The sequence below is a fragment of the Macrotis lagotis genome, chromosome 1 (genome assembly GCF_037893015.1).
Source record: "Macrotis lagotis isolate mMagLag1 chromosome 1, bilby.v1.9.chrom.fasta, whole genome shotgun sequence".
Taxonomy (NCBI): domain Eukaryota; kingdom Metazoa; phylum Chordata; class Mammalia; order Peramelemorphia; family Peramelidae; genus Macrotis; species Macrotis lagotis.
In genome coordinates this window covers 153633577-153651405 of record NC_133658.1, presented here as the reverse complement: position 1 = coordinate 153651405, position 17829 = coordinate 153633577, and the positions used below count along the sequence as shown (strand labels likewise).

At 39.5% G+C, this 17829-nt stretch overlaps 1 protein-coding gene across 1 annotated transcript; it reads right to left on the bottom strand.

The window, feature by feature from the left end:
• Nucleotides 1-3691: 3691 nt before the first annotated feature.
• On the bottom strand, nucleotides 3692-17272 carry RP1L1 (RP1 like 1). The gene is made up of 3 exons (XM_074228403.1): nucleotides 16664-17272; nucleotides 13814-13955; nucleotides 3692-9156 (listed from the first exon to the last, which is right to left on the bottom strand). The coding sequence occupies exons 1-3, from the start codon at nucleotides 17270-17272 to the stop codon at nucleotides 3743-3745; spliced, it is 6165 nt and encodes a 2054-aa protein (XP_074084504.1). The 3' UTR covers nucleotides 3692-3742.
• Between the last annotated feature and the right edge of the window lie 557 nt (nucleotides 17273-17829).

Below are 17829 nucleotides of genomic sequence, written 5' to 3'. Positions count from 1 at the left end.
TTTTTTGTTCATTCATTCATTTATTTGTTTGTTTATTTATTTTGCCTTTCTTTGTATCACTAGCATTTTTTTTAGATTTTTTTCAAGGCAATGGGTTTAAGTGGCTTGCCCAAGGCCACACAGCTAGATAATTATTAAGTGTCTGAGGTCACATTTGAACTCAGGTCCTCTGGACTCCAGGGCCGGTGCTCTACCCACTGCGCCATCTATGCCTTCCATATTTCTGTTGTTCAGTCATTTCTGACTCTCAGTGATTCCATTTGGGGTTTTCTTGTCAAAGATACTGGAGTGATTTGCTATTTCTATCTCCAACTCATTTGACAGATGAAGAAACTGAGGCAAATAGGATGAGTGATTTGCTCAGGGGCACATAGCACAGCTAGTTAAGTATCTAAGGCCATATTTGAACTCACAAAGATGAGTCTTCTTGACTCCAGGACTCACACTCTACACTTAGTACCACCTGCCTGTCTCATAGGTGCTTAATAAATCCTTGTTGACTTAACTTACAGAGGAAGTCATCGTAACACGAAGACTAGGGTCCCATAGTAGGTAAAGTGCCAAAGTCAGGATTTAAACCCAGAACTTCTGACTATATGACCAGATGAAGAGTCTAATGATGGTTCTAAAACACAGAATCAGGGAATTTCAGTATTAGACAGGACTACATCAGTCACCCAGGATCCCCTTGGCAACATAAATAATAAGTGGGTCATGGAGATTTTATTTAAAGACAAATTGATAGATCTGAACTCCAATATTTCATGAGGCAGTTCATTCCTCTTTTAGATCACTCTATTAGGAAATTTTCCTTATTCTGTTTTCTGGAACCAAACAGAAGTCTTTCTCCTCTTCCATAGGTTATCCATTCAAATTCTTCAATAGACATCTATCATGATCCCCTGATCCTTTTCTTCTCTAGGAAAGATATCCTCAATTTCCTCATCTGATCTCTCACAAAGCATGAACTCCAATTCTCCCTCATTCCCAGACAACTCTTACCTAGGCCTGATGTCTTTGGTCTTCGAGAATGAAAGGTGAACATTTCCCCAGATTCAAGTTCTTGAGACCAGGGAAGAGACTGTTATTAAACTTTTTCATCTTAATAAAATAACAATTTAGTAGGGGTCAAGTATACAAAGATCTGACCCAGATTCCTGGAAGAGGGAACAGGAAGCTGAAGCAACTTTGAAAAGATATAAGGAACCATTGGTTTCAGGGTTGAGGAAAGGTATGGGTGAGTCAGCATGAATAAATATTGAAGGGATGTATGAGTAGCTTGGTGAATTATGATGTTTAGTGTTATGAATATTGTGAAGTCTAGGATCAAGTCACTTCTTTGTCTCAATTTCCTCAGCTGTAAAATGAGAGATTGTATTTAAGTCTCCTAATTAATCTTATGATCCTCTCTCTCTAAACTCTGTATGACTCTTTCTAAAAGAAGTCTCGCGAAGTCCCATATCCAAACATTAGCAGTGGCCCTAATTTTGCTGGCTGAAAAGTGATAGTAGAAGGTAGTTCTAGCTTGGATGTGAGAAGCACCCTTTCCATCTCCATAGCTCAACTACTCTGCTTTCCCTGCTATGTTAATGATGACTAGTGGGAATGATTTTGAACAACTCCTGGAGAGAATTTTGGCCTTCCTCAGGCTTGTGAAGGAGATTGGGAAAAGGTTTTATAACAGATAGGTGGTGTAATATAGTGGAAAGGTCACTGGATTTGGGGTAACAAGTGCAAGGTTCAAATACAAGCTTTAACATTTATTATCTCTTTGAGAAGAGCAAGTCACTACCTTCTTTCTGAGATTCAGCTTTCTCATCTGCAAAATGAGATAGTTGGACTAAATTATTTCTATCTCTAAGTGCTACTAATTCATTCATAATTCCCCAAAATTGGAGCATTTTGTAAGAGTAAAGAAAATGTTCTTCTTAACTCCAAGATAATGTCCATAATAGATCTGTTCTCAAAGTGGGGATGACCTGGCTTCAAGTTTTGCCTCTGACTAATTACATGACCCTAGGTGAGTCATTGAATACTTTAGGCAACCTTTTAAGACTATGGATTATGGAACAGTTGCCAGTCTGCATTGACCAAAAGAGTCTCCTTGCTCAATGTTCCTCCCCACCAGTAAAATCACAGGTCCGAATTAAAAGAAAACAACAACTCTTAGGAAAAGACTACCCTAGCACTTAAAAATATCTAACAATCCTCAAGACAACCGGAATGAAAACAAGTCACTCTTGGCCTCAGTGTTCTTATCTATAAAATGAAGATTTTAGACTATAGTCATCCACCCAAAGAATCAACAACACAGAATTTTTAAAAATCTGACATTTTATTAAACATATCTTATGTAGCTTTCAAATATAATTAAAGAAGTGGTGCATACAGGCACCACTTTAGATCCTTCAAAATACTCTCACTCTCCCCCCCAAATTTGTTATTGATTATAAATATAGTACATAGAATATTTGCTTTTTGTAAACAAACACAAAACCCTATAATGAATAATACATTGGAACAGGGAACCTTTATATTGTAACAATAGAGCTCCATTTTAATGAAGCTCAGTTGCAATGTGGTATTCACTTTTCTTTGAGTTACTTCCCCCAATCATAAAGAGAAATAGATGTCCTTTGATAAGAAAAAAAAAGCTAATTCAAACCTAAGATCAGTTTCTGCTTTGGGCATTATATATAACTAGCTCCAGCCTTTCCCCTTGTTGTATTGTGCACCCAAACTCTTCCCTTAGCTGTCAGAAATAAATAATAACTGATCCTGGGTTAGTTAGGGCTCCCTTTGTTCCAGTGAAGACCCAGAGAGGGAGTCAGTCAAGAATATTCAGTGTGATTTCCCCCATTGTCCAACAGGGAAGTGCCATAATAGAATGTACATCAGGGCATCAGCTTATTTTGTGTATGGTCACAGTTAGACTAATATCAGTCTCCATGGCAGACAAAATGGCAGCACCTAGAAGCTGGTGAGAACAGCCCAGGAAATTCCACCTCCATTAAGGGACTATTTAACTGGGCTAGGGTCAAGGGCAAGACCCTAATGTCAAGTGATTCTGAGGGAGCCCATATTCTACCTGTAGGAACAAACATATTCAGAAAAAAATATATTTTTTAAATAATATTAGACTCTTAGACTATGAATTAACTTTAGACTTAGTTTCATCCAGCTTTTTTCAAAAGAAACTCAAATTTTCAGTCCCTATGTGCTTTTGAATTGAAGTCACCTCAAGTCTAATGGGGACCTCAAGCAAAAAATACAGATCAGTAGTCAAAAGACCAAAAAAGGGAAGAGTGATGTGTGAAGAGAAAGGAACAAAGTTTTTTTCTAGTTAGCTTACTGACTCTTGGGTGCCCCAACATTTAGAAATGAGGCACTTCTACAATTGATTTTATCTTTTCTGTTCAAATGAGTTATGTCCAGTATGGAAGGTTCAATATGAAAGAAGCTCCTTCAAAATAAATAAATGAATCATCAGAAAAGAACTTAGAAAAGAGGAAAAATATAAGTTCCTAGAGTCACTATCTGCTGTAGAGGCAATTCTTTACACTTCTCTGTGTCATTTTTCTTTACTCAAAGAAATGAATCTCACTAAGGTTCATAGGCAAAGCCTCAAAATAACAAAGCCACTGAATCTGTGAGCAGTCTAGCAACTTCTTCTAGAAATCCAGGCATCTTCATCAATACATCTGCTTCTTCAATAACTTTTGTAAATGTAAGAGTTCTTCATCTATGTGGTCTTGTGTTCTTTGTTAGGGTCGCCAGAAGACTCCTTTTCTGAGGTGCTAGAGCAAGACAACATTCCATCTTCATCAGAAGAGGAGTTTTCAGGATACATAGTAAAAGCCTTTTTCTCCAAATCAGAATCTCTGCTAGGCTCGGCTTCTAGGCTTTCTGATTCTTGACAGTCTCCATTTGAGCCCTCTTTCTCTGAACCTCTCTGTGATATTTGAGACCAGCTTGCAGTGGATGAGTTGCTAGAGGAGACAGCTTCTTTGCTTGGTTGTGAGCTTCTGGGGGCCTCAGGAAAATGGTCAGTCCTCAAATTTCCAACTCTTATTTCTTGATCAGAATTATTCTCTTCAGACCTTTTGCCAGTCTGAATTTCTCCTGGTCTTTTCTGACAGCTGCCTTCTTGGTCCTCTTGGCTTCCTATCCCCAACTGGGACTCTACTTGCTTCTCTGCCTCAGCCTCTGGACTGATTGGGTCAGTAGTCTGACATTCTTCACCACCATCTGATAATTCTGAGCATCTTTCTCCATCCTCTGTGGTTTTCCCCTCTGACGTTTCCCCATATTCAGATGCAGGTCCAGTTTCTTTCTTCTCACTTCCATCACCTACACTCTTTCCCTCATCTTGTTTTTCATCTTCATCTTCTTCTAACTCACTTTCAGCTTTTCCTTCTTTATCCCCCTCCTCACTGTTCTGAGGATCTTCTTTCTCTCTTCCAGGCATTGTTTCCTCATGATTAGTCTCCTGCTTTTCCTCTTCATGAAATTCTGACTCTCTATCATTGCTGGATTTGTAGTTTAATTCCTTTGCATCAGCTCCATTCATGAAGCTGTTAGAGGCTTCATTAACAGCCTCATTCCCTATGTATTCTCTTTGAAGCACTTCACTTCCTCGATCCTCTGTAGTTAGCTCAACTGCTCCCTCTTTCAACTTTTCTTCTTTCTTCTTAAGGAGAATTTGTTGTAGGTCAAAAGCCTTTCTGAGGGGAGCATCTGTGGCTAGTGTTGTGCTCTTCAGTGACATAGTAGTCATCTTCTTTCTTATGCAAGTGTCACAAGGGCAGTACTCTTCTTCACCTTCTAACTCCCATAGGTCATCACCTAGGGTCCCACTGGAGACCATGGCATCAGTGAAGGCCAGGGAGAGATACCACTTAGCTGGCATTTTATTTTGCTCGGTGAAGGCTGAGTGATTGCGCATGCCCTTTAGACGTCTCCTCCTTTGTTCAGTCTGTAATGAAGTCTCCCACCTAAAATCTTCCTTGGGGGGCTTGGGAAGTTTCTTCCCTGCTCTGCTTTGGATTTTCCTAAGTTCTTTTTCAATGCTCTTTTGTATTCTCTGGTTCACCTCATTCTTTAATTCTACAATCATGTGGTCCACTATTTCATTATTCTGTAAATTCCACCGGTTCTTGAAGTCAGACATTGCATTGGCATAATGAGTCATGAACTCCTTCTCTATCTTCTTCAACAATCTCAGAACCCATAGTGGATCAGGGTCTGGTGATGTGTTCTGAATAATAGAAACCCTTTTTCTTCCAGTCCCTAAGGTGGCATTGACCACAGATTGCTCATCAGTCTTAGCAACAACTTGAGTTGCCTCTTTCAAATGAGGTTCAAGTTCTTGGCCATCTTGAACAATGTCAGAATTTGAGAAATCTGTACTGAGGTTACTAATTTGCTCTGTTGATTCCTCTAGGTTGACTAGAGGACATGTATCTGTAGCACTATATTCTTTGCATGCTTCCTCTTCTTGTATTCCTTCTTCTTCCTGCATTCTTTCCATGAACACTTTCTCATCATTTTCCTCTTCTGCTTGTTTTTCTTCTTCTTGAATCTTTTCTGCTTCCATTCCTTCATTTTGTATTTCTGTCTCTTGGATTTCCTTTCCTAGCATTTTCTCTCCTTCTATCCCCACTTCTTTTATTTCATTTTCGTAAACTACCCTCATGCTATTTTTCAACATCTGTTCTTTCATACTTTTATTGACTTCATCCCTACTGGTTCCATCATGAGTGATTCTTCCCTCTTCATCTCCTTCAGTTGATTGGGCTTCTATTTTCACTTGGTCATTTGAAAAAGATTTCTCTTCTTTCTCTGCAGTTATGGGATCCACATCATCATGGCAGATAATATTATCCTGCCTCTTCAACTTGAAATCCTCCATCTTTTCAGGGAAAGGCACACAGTCCACAACACCAGCCATACTCCCTTCTCCAGAACCACCAGAGCCACTGCTGACATCCACCCCAGAAGAAGATGTTGGACTAAAGTCACCAGTCACTGGGGTTTGCAACTTGGTGCTTGGCATTCCCTTTGAGCTTGGTTCACTTGAATTAGGGCTACATTCAGTCCATAGGGTTTGGAAGATGCTCAGAAGTTCTTGATACTTAGGTGAGTTCATGTAGTTTAGCTGGTTTGTTACTGTCACAGGTGCTTCATCAAAAAAGTGTAGACTAGCCAGGCAGGTGATGAGCACATGGGCAGAGTGGCTCAATTTCCTTCCCATGGTCTCTGACACTTCTGGCAAACTATTAAATCTGTCTAGTTTAGAGTTTTGCTTAGACCTGAGCAGTGTTTTCATGATCTGCACTGAGCTATGCAAGGGGCAAGACAGATCTTCCATTTTATTCAATTTGGTTTTTACTCTTAAGTCAGCACATTCACCTGAACTGCCCTCAACTACTGTTACCAAAGTACTAGAAGATTTTTCTTTAGTAAGACTATCCATTGCATTTGAACTAGTAGCATCAATCTTAGGGTTTTCATCTAATGATGCTCCCCAAGAATTTTCTCTATCTGGGGCATGTTCTTGGGCCTGGGTCATCTCTCTAGGAACTTCAGAACATGTGACACCAAGGTCCTCTTCTGGAGCCCCCACAGCAGCTCCAGGACTGTCATCCTGCATTTCATAGCTCATAAGAATGGATTCTTCTGGAATTTTGCTCAGCCATTCATAAACAACTTCCTCTGGAGATGTGCTGGGCAGGTCACTGAGAGTCATACCAATGCTACCCTCTAGCTCACCAAGATTCTGCTTTTCTTCTTGAGGCTTCCCTTCTCTAGAGTTTTTCCTTTGCATTTTCTTCCCATGACCAGGAGAAAGGCCACCCTTCCTACCTCTTCGGATTGTTTGACTTGAGGTCACTGATCTGGAGCCAGGTGTGATGAGTTCAGACAAATTAAATTTTGCCTTCTTTTCCCAATTCCTACCTCTCCCCAAGTTGTCATTCCAACTGCTGCTGCCTGAGGTGTGCTTCACTGAAGCAAGTTTACTTTTTCTGATGTAAGGCATTCCTATGGGGGGAGTAGGAAGGCATCTACTAGCTACTGAGCCAGTCCAAGAGCCTGGTCCCATATTGTCATTTTTTCCCCTAGTTATTATGACATGAAGCTTGTCACTGTAAGTACTGTAAGATTTGGTTTTGCTGGACTGGGAGGAACCACTACTTCTGCAGGAATCTGATTTCTCCACCTGACGTTCTTTAATCTTCAGCTCCAAAGAAACTCTAGGATGGTCCCCCCAGGTCTTCTCATTTCTAGGCTCAGCAATACCTTGGAAATCAGAAGAGCCTGATCTACTTGAAGATTTTGGCTCCAGAGAGCTAACACTGGGTTTTTTGGCTCCCCTAGTCTCTTCCAAAAGATCTGAATGATGGGAATTAGAACCATTCTCTAATTTCTTCTGATCTGGGTTATCATCCTGAGTATTGGAGTCATCACCGATCCAGGATAAAGACTCAGGGTCTCTTGCAGCTTGCTGCTTGACTTCAGATGAACTTCCGGCAGAAATAGGGGTCTGACTGTCTGCCTTGGGGTTTTCTAGGAGAGGGGAATTGAACATTTTCCTTGTCAGGGACCTCTTTGGTGAGGCCTCCAAGATACAGCTAGTCCCTATAGCCCCATCATCCTTCATTTGTGACTGACTACTTTTACCTCCCTTGTAAACTCTGGAAGACTGAGAAACATTATGAAGAGACCCATCACTCCTTGGACTCCCCCATCCATTGCTTCCCCTGCATGCTGAGGGACAAGAAGAGTGTGGAATACAACTCCATTCAAGGTCACTGAACTTACCATTCTTTATTGCTCTAGGCGTCTTCCAAATAGACCCAGAACTGGTATTCTGTGTCACCCTGCTGGTTTCATTCTCCTCAGATTCTAGAACTTTGTTCTTTAAGGAGGATGGGCTAACAAGAGAAGAACCATAACCCTCCTGAGCACTGTTCACCCGTGGTGTCATTTGCCTACTAGGGCCACAGGCCATGTCAAATGATGGTGGAAAATGAGACATGGGGTCTTTTCTCTCAGCCTCTCTCAGATAGGAACAGAAAGCCCCCTCCTGTCTGGTACTGCCAAAGCCCTCAGTCAAATGCAATCTCTTCTCCTTGCATCTAGAGCATACAGACAAGGCAGAAATATCTTCTGCTACATCTGGAACTTCATATTCCAGACAGTCCAATGAGCATGCTTCATTTCCCTCTTCCTCATCTGGTGGCCACCTCCTACCTATCTTGGTTCCTTGAGCTTTTGGGGAGGTCTTCTTATATAAGTTCCCTGCCCCACCATAGGATTTACTGTTTTTCTCACCGAGGATATGTTCTTGCTCCCCCTCAGCATCACTTGAAGTAGCTGTGGTTAAGTTCCTTTGACCTGAGGCCTGATGCTTGACACTGCACTGAACCCTGTCCTCCAGGGTTCCAGAATAACAAGAGGATCCTGAGGTACTGCATTCTAAGGGTTCACCACCAAAAGTTGTGCAGAGACTGTCTCCTGAAGTCTTTGTTTGGTGGATGGACTGTTGGAACAATAAGGCCCCTGAGCAAGGGGACTGTGTTAGCCAGGAGCTTCTCCCAGAAGCTGCTTCATGTCCCTGGGAAACATAGACAGGATTTTTCCATATCTCATAGTTGAGTTGTGGCTGCTGATATCCTTGATAAGAGGTTTCCTTCAACCCTTGGGAATTGGTATCATTCAGACAAATGGAAGTATCTACTTCTGAAGTTGTCTGCCCATTATTCTCTCTAGAAGGATGGAATAAGGCAACTCCACTGAGACCTAGGTCATCCCCATTGGTTTCCCTGAGATGAGTAGTTTTCATAACATGGGTGGACCACTGCAGCATTTCCTTACTGAGTAGTTGGAATCGTACTTTCATCTCCACTGATAGACTACCATCTTTGTTCAAATGAACTTTCTTCACAATATCATCATTGGCTCCAAAAGGAATCAGACTAGCAGACTTCTCTGGAGCTTTGGTACTGGTTGTAGGGAGAGGACTGCCACTCCTTACAGAGGTCCTAGAGCCGTGGAGGTAGGACTTCTCTGATGCCAGGGAAAGCTGCCTTGACCTGTTGCTTGATTCAGGCCTTGAATGGATGACACTCTTCTTGGCTTTCAGCTCCCAGTTAGCTGGCATTGAGGGAAAGCAAATGGAAAAGATAAACAGAGTGATAAAGAATCAAAATCAGGGATATGGTGGTGGGGTGGGGCTTGAAGAGCTATTCAATATAATATATGCTATAAGAAACCCAAAGGAGTTGCACAAATGCTTTGGTTGAAGTCACATTGGGTTATATCCATTGTAGCTTAAAATAAGAAAGTTCTTTCCAAGCTCCATCTTGGAAATCATTAAGTAGAAACTTTGCTTTTTCTTTGTATCTCTAGTATTTAACACTGAGTCTGATAACTTTAAATGCTTGATAAGTGCATGTTGATTTATTAATTCCTGTTGGTGGCCTTTGTTGTAACAGGATTTGACAGGGATTCAAATGAAGAATAGTGCTCAAATTAAATTTAGTTTGAACACATCTGGGAATCCCTAATGTCCTTGGCCCTAACACAGAAATATGCAAATAAATGGCCATCACAGTGTGTAAAGTAGAAATCCTATGAGTCAGGATACCCAGTTCTACTTCCAACTTGGATGTTAAATAATTGTATGTGTCTTTGGGCATCATATCATCTCTGCAAACTTTTTAATCTGGAAAATGAGGACATTTGATTGAATGTTTACTAACATCATTTCCATGTGCTATAAATCTAGTATAGGCAGCACAGAGCAGTGGGAAGTGCCCCAGTTTTGAAGCCAAGAATGATGTGGGGTCAAATCCTACTTTTGACACTTCCTGACTATGTTACCATGGGCAAACAATCTCTCTGAGCCTCAGTTTCCTTATTTGAAAAATGGATATATTAAAAATAGAAGGATTAAAGTGAAGTAACCATGGCCAGTGAAATAATTTTATACATTAACAACAATTTTATAAAGACAAAAGACTTGGAAAGTATTAGGAAATCAGATCAACAGAATGACTAAGCACAATTCCAGAAGACTAATGATGAAACATGCTATCCACCTCCAGATAGAAAAGTAAAGGCTTAGAGTGCAGATTGAGGCATATATTATAAATATATATATAGGCATATACATAAATACAAATACACATATATACATGTGTGGCCCATGCATGTTTAGATGCAAGGGCATGTACACACATGTATATGTTACACACATATACATGAGATACACACATGTGTTTTACATATATTATAATATTCATTTATAATATGGGAATTTGTTTTGCTCTGTTATACATGCCTGAAAGGGGTTTTCTTTTTCTTGTTTTTTTTTTTCCATTTGAGGGTAGAGGATAAAAGAGAAAATGTAAAACTAAAAATTTTAATTGAATGAAAAGATGATAGCTAGCATTATATAGTGTATTAAAGTTTGAAAAGTGCTTTACAAATATGTAATTTGATCCTCATAATAACTCTAGAAGAAAGGTGCTGTTATGTTTATTTTACAGTTGAGAGAAAAGAAGTAAACAGAGGACAAATGACTTGTCTACACAGCTTGATTTGAACTCAGGTTTTCTTGGCTCCAAGCCCAGGGCTTTATTCTCTATAAATCTCATCATGTTTTTGTTCAGAATAAATGAGATAATGTATGTTAAATGATGTATAAATGTTAGCTATGATAATAATGGGCAAAACCATTCAATCAATCAATCAATTAACATTTATTAAGAATCTGCTTTATGCTAAGCACTGTGCTAAGATGTAGGAATAGAGAAAAGAAGCCAAAGTCAGTCCCTAAGCACAAATAACTTACAATATAATATGGAAGACAACATGGAAATAAATACATAAACAAACAAACAAATGAATGAATGAATATAGCAGGCTATATACAGGATAAATAGTAAATAACTAACAGAGAAGGCACTGGTATTAAGAATTGGGGAAGGCTTCCAGTAGATCATAGGATTTTAGTTGCTTCTTAAAGGAAGACAGGGCAATAAAAAATCAGTGGGGAGGAGGGAGAGCGTTCCAGGTATGGCTGCAGTCTGAGAAAGTGCCCAGAGCTGGGGTGGCTAGGTGGCGTAGTGGATGAAGCACCGGCCTTGGAGTCAGGAGTACCTGGGTTCAAATCCGGTCTCAGACACTTAATAATTACCTAGCTGTGTGGCCTTGGGCAAGCCACTTAACCCCATTTGCCTTGCAAAAAAAAAAAAAAACCTAAAAAAAAAGAAAGAAAGTGCCCAGAGCCAAGAGACAAAGTATCTTGTTCATGGAACACCAAATCACTGTTTATAGGATCTAAAAGTACTTGAAGATCTTTGAATACCAGACAGATCATTTTGTACTTGTTCCTACAAATAAATTGGCTGGGATCTTTAAAGGCTTCACTAGAAACTTCTGGTTGACTAGCTGCCTTGATGACTAATGTATAAAGTTAGAAATGTGGGAAAAAAGTTATTTTCTATGTATTCATAACTTTTACACAATTCTGTGTTCTCTGGGTATGTCTAAACTGTAGCCTTCAAGTCTGGGATAAGACAATTCCAGGGTCTTAGGGTAGGGGTTGATACCATCTAGGTAGGAATCAAGTTTGGGGTTCTGGACAAGGTTCCTCTAAGCTCAGTGAGATAATATTGATAGGGCACTGGCACATAGTAAACAATGAATAAATATTTATTTATTTCCCTTGCTCCACTCAAGTAATTCAATGCAATTAGTAAGAATTTATAAAGTACCTACTATGTGTTAGAACTATGACATTTATTTTGAACACAAAGACAAAGATGAAGCAATCTCTATCCTCAGGGAGCTTATATTCTGAATCAGAGTAAAAGAGAGGATGAGGGGAGGGAGTTAAGTGGTGCAGAGGATAGAGCACTAGTACTGGAGTCAGGAGGGCCTGAGTTCAAATCTGACCTTAGACAATAATTACTCAGCTGTGTGACCTTGGGCAAGTCACTTAACTCCATTGTCTTTCAAACCAAAAAAAAAAAAAACAAAAAAGGGGAATGAGAACACTTAGATATATAATAAATGCAAGTAAAACTTTAAGTCTGTAAAAGTTATACAAGATATACAAAATTTTAAATATGTAAAATAGATATGCAAAATAATTTTGAGAGGAATCTTTATGGCTGGAGGAATTAGGAAATGCCTCTTGAAGGTGGCAATTAAGCTGAGTTTTGATGGAAGGAAGGATTCCAAGAAGCAGAAGAGGAAGAACAATATTCAGTTCTGTAACAGAGAGAACCTGTGCAAAAGTACAGAGAGCAGCCCATGAAATATCATGAACAGGGTGGATTGATTTGTCTGGTACTTAGACTATGTAGGGAGAGTGATAAATAATCACTCTGGAAAGCGAGTGTGGAATCAGATTGTGAAGGGCTTTGAATTCTAGACAGATGACTTTGAACTCTGTCCCGGAGGCAACAGGAAGCTACTTACTAAAGTTTTTATATAGAGAATGTTTCAACATGATGATTGTCTTAGTTTGGATGCTCATTATGTTCTCTTCTTCCTGTCACCTCTCCCTTGATTTGGGAAACTTGAGGGCAAAGCAATGAACTCTTCCCAAAGCCTTCCTTTATAGAGGTCTCAGAACATTTCAGATAGTTTTCCATTGATCATCAGTAGCTCTGCCTGGTTTGGACTCCATGCCCCACATAGCAGGGTACTCTTTGTACCCTCCCCTTTTCAGTTTCCCTTTGTTTATTTTATTAGATTATAAACTTCTTGAGGGCAAAGACTCTCTTCTTGTTTGAATCTCCAGTGCTTACCATAGAGCTTAGTACAAAATAGGCACTTAAATGTTTATTGAATTGAACTGAGTTATAGGGTCAGGACTTTGCTTTAGAAATATTAATTTTTAAAGTCCCAGCTTGGTTTTTTTATTCCTATCTCGAATGAAGAACCTTTTCTACCCTCTGGGGCACATTGGGGTAATGTTCCGTCTGACCTTTCCCTATCCTCTAGTTCAGTTAGGTTTTAATCTGGATGGAACAGAAAGATACAGTCATTCCTTCTCTGCCTCCTGCTTCTCTAATCTCAGTAGTACCATAATCACTGTCTTAGCAGTGCAACAAGCAAAGAGATTTTTTTCCCTTTCTTTCCCTAATCAGGTGCAAGAAGAAAACACAGAACATCACTTCACAGGGGTTTAGCACTTGCATATGTGGGGAGACACTTACACAATGGGATTAAATGGTTTAGGACAGAAAAATTGTCTAGCCATCAATTGATTTTATATATATAAAGTGCTTTACTAGTCTCAAAGTGTATATATTCTCAACATTGATTATGAGGAAGATGATGCTGTTAATATTAGAGATGACTCAAAGATGTGGAAACAATGGTCAATAGTCATTTGCTAGAGCATCCAATTTTATAAGGACCTATGACACCAATATATTAGTACCATCTCATGAGAATACTTCTAGAATAATAATTTTGAGGAATCAAACTTTACTCATCCAGAATTCCAAATACCAAGGAAATCACAAGTCTGGTGCCTATCTCCTACAGTAAATATAGGATGCAAATGTAAATGTCAATGTCAATGTCAATGTAAATGTAAAATCTAGAAGGGACCTTTGAGATCCCAGAGTCATGGATCTAGGATTGAAAAATAACCATCGAAGTCATCCAACCCCACTCCTTCCTGTTATAGATGAGAAAATTAAAGCCTATATAATTAAAGATACTTACCCAAGCTGTGTATATATTGGGGGTGGGGTGGAGGAGGGATTGGGGGGGAGCATCAACTAACCATTCCTCTTCTTTGAAGTCAGTCCTGGCAACTTCTCAGGCAAGCGGCTCCTAGAATTTTCCAATGCCATAGGCCTGAAGGGCTCTTGTCCAGCACACACTACAATAGAAGGACCTTGTAGCAGACACTGCAGTGATTCCACCTGAAAAAGATGCAGACTCCATTAGATGTCACAGTCCCTATGTCTACCCCTCATCCAAGCCAAACAAAATGTTCTCTGGGTTCGTATGTTAAGCCCACCATTCTTTAGCTATTTTCCCTTTTCCTAGCTTAGAGGACAATCACTTACCAAATGTTATGAAAGAGATCATTTTACTACTTCTAAAAGTAAATAACCTACTAAATAACTTCTAAAGTAAATAACTTCTAAAAATAAATAACCTACTAACCAAGGAACCATTTGGCTATTATTTTACACAACCTGGTAATGAGGTTAGTAGGTTATTTATTACCCAATTCTCAACCCTTAAACTTAAAGGAATCATGCTCTCCTTATTTTTGGCATTAGGAATCCCAAGTTTCAAAGTCTTCCTTGATTGCCCCACTGGAGAGTATTCATTTTTTCTTCAAAACATCTGGTACCTACTTCTCTGATATGTATTTCATCTCCTGCTTCAGTATAATGTAAGCTCCATGAGGTCAAAGACCTTCATTTGTGTGTTCTTGTTCCCAAGCCTAGCACAGTCCCTCTCAAATAGAAGGTCCTTAATAAGTGTATCAAATTTAAATTGGGAAGCTTTTTGAACTACCAGGACCATACTTCTACTATTCAAAACCAAAGGGTGTTGATATTATTTTTAAAATTTCAACCAAATAGATTCAACAGCCTACAGTGGGGGTCTTCTGCCATTTCAAAATAATCATGACAAGGCTCTGAAATTGGCTTAATTTCTTTTTGGTGTGTTTAGAACCCATATACTCTGCAACTTCCATCAGTGGAAACACAAAGAAGCTGGTTCCTGGCTTCTCTCTATCTTTTGTAAGTTTAAGAATTTATGCTCATCAGCTTCTACTGTATATGTAGCCTGATATTCCTGCCCAGTCATTTGAAATGCCTCCTTCCATCCCGTCCTGAATCCTTCCTGCTATCCTAGGGTTCATTTTCAGTGAGTAGATTTCTATATTTGGAAAATATTTACCTGACTTAGGTGGTCCCTGCATGTCCTCCTGACTATCAATGGCAAAGAGGGTTTGCATTAGTTTTCAACTCTTGCTCTTGTCTACTGGACTATTTGACCAGAGAAATCAAAGCATGACCTCTTCAGGCTTCCAGGATATGGAAATACACAATTGCCTTTCTAACCCTCCAGCTGAATTCTTTCTTGTACATGAAAGTGTAGAATTCCTTTTGTCCTTCCTTATGGTGAACAAATTTTGCTGATGACCAATACTGCCAAGCTAAGACTTTGAAGACTAAATATTGGACTAAGACATAGGATATAAAACCTTCTAAGATCACTCATTTAGAGATGGAAAAAGCTTTATCAAAGATCATTCAGTCTAAACTTCTCATTGAGGATTATAGAAATTATAGGCTTCAAACTCAAATTCAAACTTAGGCCCTCCAAATCTAATCTACTATAATTCTACTAATTATCAGCTGTGTGACTTCAGTAGTTCCATTTCCTCACCTGTATAACTAGGTTGTTGGACTAGTTTGGGGAGTCCTCTCCTTTTTGATGTCATGGAACATTTTGGCAGTCTGGGGAAGTCTATGAACCCCTTGTCAGATTCATATTTTCAAATGCTTACTCTAGAATATGTAGGATTACAAAAGATATTAATTATGTTGAAAACAGTTATTTTTTAAAAAATTTAAAATATTTAATATTTAAAATATGTTTAAAAATATTAAAAATATTTAATATTTTAAATATTTTAAAAAACTCAGCCTCCAAGTCAAGAGTTTCTGGAATAGATATTCTCTAAAGTTCCTTCCAAACCTAATATACTTTGAATATTCAATCTGGCATTAGAGTTCTGGATTCTGGATCACCAGTTCATGGAAACTGTTTGGTTAGGTTAACCCTTTACCACTCCCTCTATCAGGGCATTTTTACCTTGGTATTGTCTATAGGCAGGAGGAGGCCCATGGATCTACTTACTTAGTAAGATGTTTTCTAAATGCTTTTGAGTCTATTCACACTTTTATTTATACAGAGGAGCCTGACCTGGATCAATATAGGACTATGAGGGTTGTATTCCCTATTTCCATTCTGCTAACCTTATTTCAGGGATGTTCTGTCAATAACTTTTCTCTACTCTTAAGGAAGAATTCTTTTAAATATATTGTCCTGATGGGTCAAGAAATCTGGGTCAATGTGGGGATCTGTGTCAGAGAAAAGCTTAATCTAGAAAAGGCTAAGTACAGTTATAAACCTGTCAGTTGAGGGCCAGACTTTCAAAATGCAGAGAGTCTAATGGTCAGATGATTATGGTCAGACATTGATTATCTTGGTCACAGTGATTCATAAAAGATCATCTACTAAGAAACCAAGTACTATGGTTATGAGACCAGCAGCAAAAGAAACTCATTTCTGTCTATGGGAAGATTTCAAACCCAAAGGAGATTCAGATGTGCTAGACAGTGAGAGTTAGTGTTCTGTAGACAGTACCCCAGTGAAAGTCATGACTTTTCAGCTAAAAATTTTCTTTTCACCATTTTGCAAACCTCCTTTGCCTCTTGGGAGGCTTTTTTTTGTCCTAGGAAAATTCCCCTTTCTAACTAATCAGCTTATTGGACTTTTACATTCCAAGGAATAGGACAAACTGAGACATTTATGTAACTACCAAGGTTCAGCACATATATGTTAAATAGAGAAATAGCCTTTTGGTCCTCTGGCCACATACCTTCCTCCCATCCGTTCTGTAGAGGTGATTTACGGGAAAGTGCAAAACCTTAGATGCATCTTTGAGGAAGGTCTCTAGGTTCTGGGTATTCTTTGGACTCAAAATCAAGGAGCGCCGAAATCCAATATCTCCATTCTTTACCAAAGTTAACTTCTTTGGTGCCTTAGGTCCCTGCCAGGAAGGTGTCTCCTGCCAGCCTTCAGAGTTGCTGATCCTCTGGGTGGGATATCCACTTGATGAGGATACTGTTGGCCACTTGTATGACCCACCAAGGGCCTTGGAAGGGTTCCTGTCAGAACAAACATAGCAGCCCCCATCTTCCAACTCCTCCAAGGAGCTAACACAGTGCATTCCTTGGGGGGTGGTGATGGTGCGGACACCAAATGATAGGGGAATGTGGTGAGAGAGCTCATCCATGAGGGCATTGAAGCTTTTGAACATGCGCTGGTTGACAACCATCCGAACTCCACCGAAGTGGGGATCCCCTTTCTTGAAGAAGGTTATCGTCTTGTTTGGGGGAATCTGTGTGACAGTGGTGCTACGTGCCACCAGTGGAAGGGTATATTCATGGTGGTTTTGGGAAGGGGTATCATCAAGAGTGTAGTTCATTCCTCATAAATTCATGGAGCTACAGCAAGAAAGTAGGGAAAATTGAGTTAGGTATCTAATTCAAATCTAGCAAAGCCAGTCAACAGAAAAGCACCTCCATCCCCAAATATAGTCCATTCTCAACTATCCAAGGAAGGGAGCAGAACCAGGAGAATGATTTTTTTCTCTAAAAACAATACTGTAAAAACTCACATCTTTTAAAGTTTTTTTTTTAGGTTTTTGCAAGGCAATGGGGTTAAGTGGCTTGCCCAAGGCCACATAGCTAGGTAATTATTAAGTGTCTGAGGCTGGATTTGAACTCAGGTACTTCTGACTCCAAGGCCAGTGCTCTATCCACTGCACCACCTAGTTGCCCCTAAAGATTTCTTTTAACAACTTTATTAGCTTTCCTGCCTCACTGGTACCCTCAAGGTGTGCAAGGAAACAAGGAAAGCCCCACCATGATAGATAGACTGGTGGGGAATTTATGGGAGGATAGAGACCAGAATCATAAAAGATGGACAAGTACCAAGGATTTGCTATTTGCACCATGAGACGTAATACCTATATTGATGATG

Coding starts and splice junctions, on each gene's coding strand:
- RP1L1 (XM_074228403.1), bottom strand. CDS start 17,272: ATGAACTACACTCTTGATGATACCCCTTCCCAAAACCACCATGAATAT. Junction 13,956..16,663: donor ACAGAACGGATGGGAGGAAG/GTATGTGGCCAG, acceptor CATCTTTTTCAG/GTGGAATCACTGCAGTGTCT. Junction 9,157..13,813: donor GACTTCAAAGAAGAGGAATG/GTTAGTTGATGC, acceptor CCTCAATGCCAG/CTAACTGGGAGCTGAAAGCC.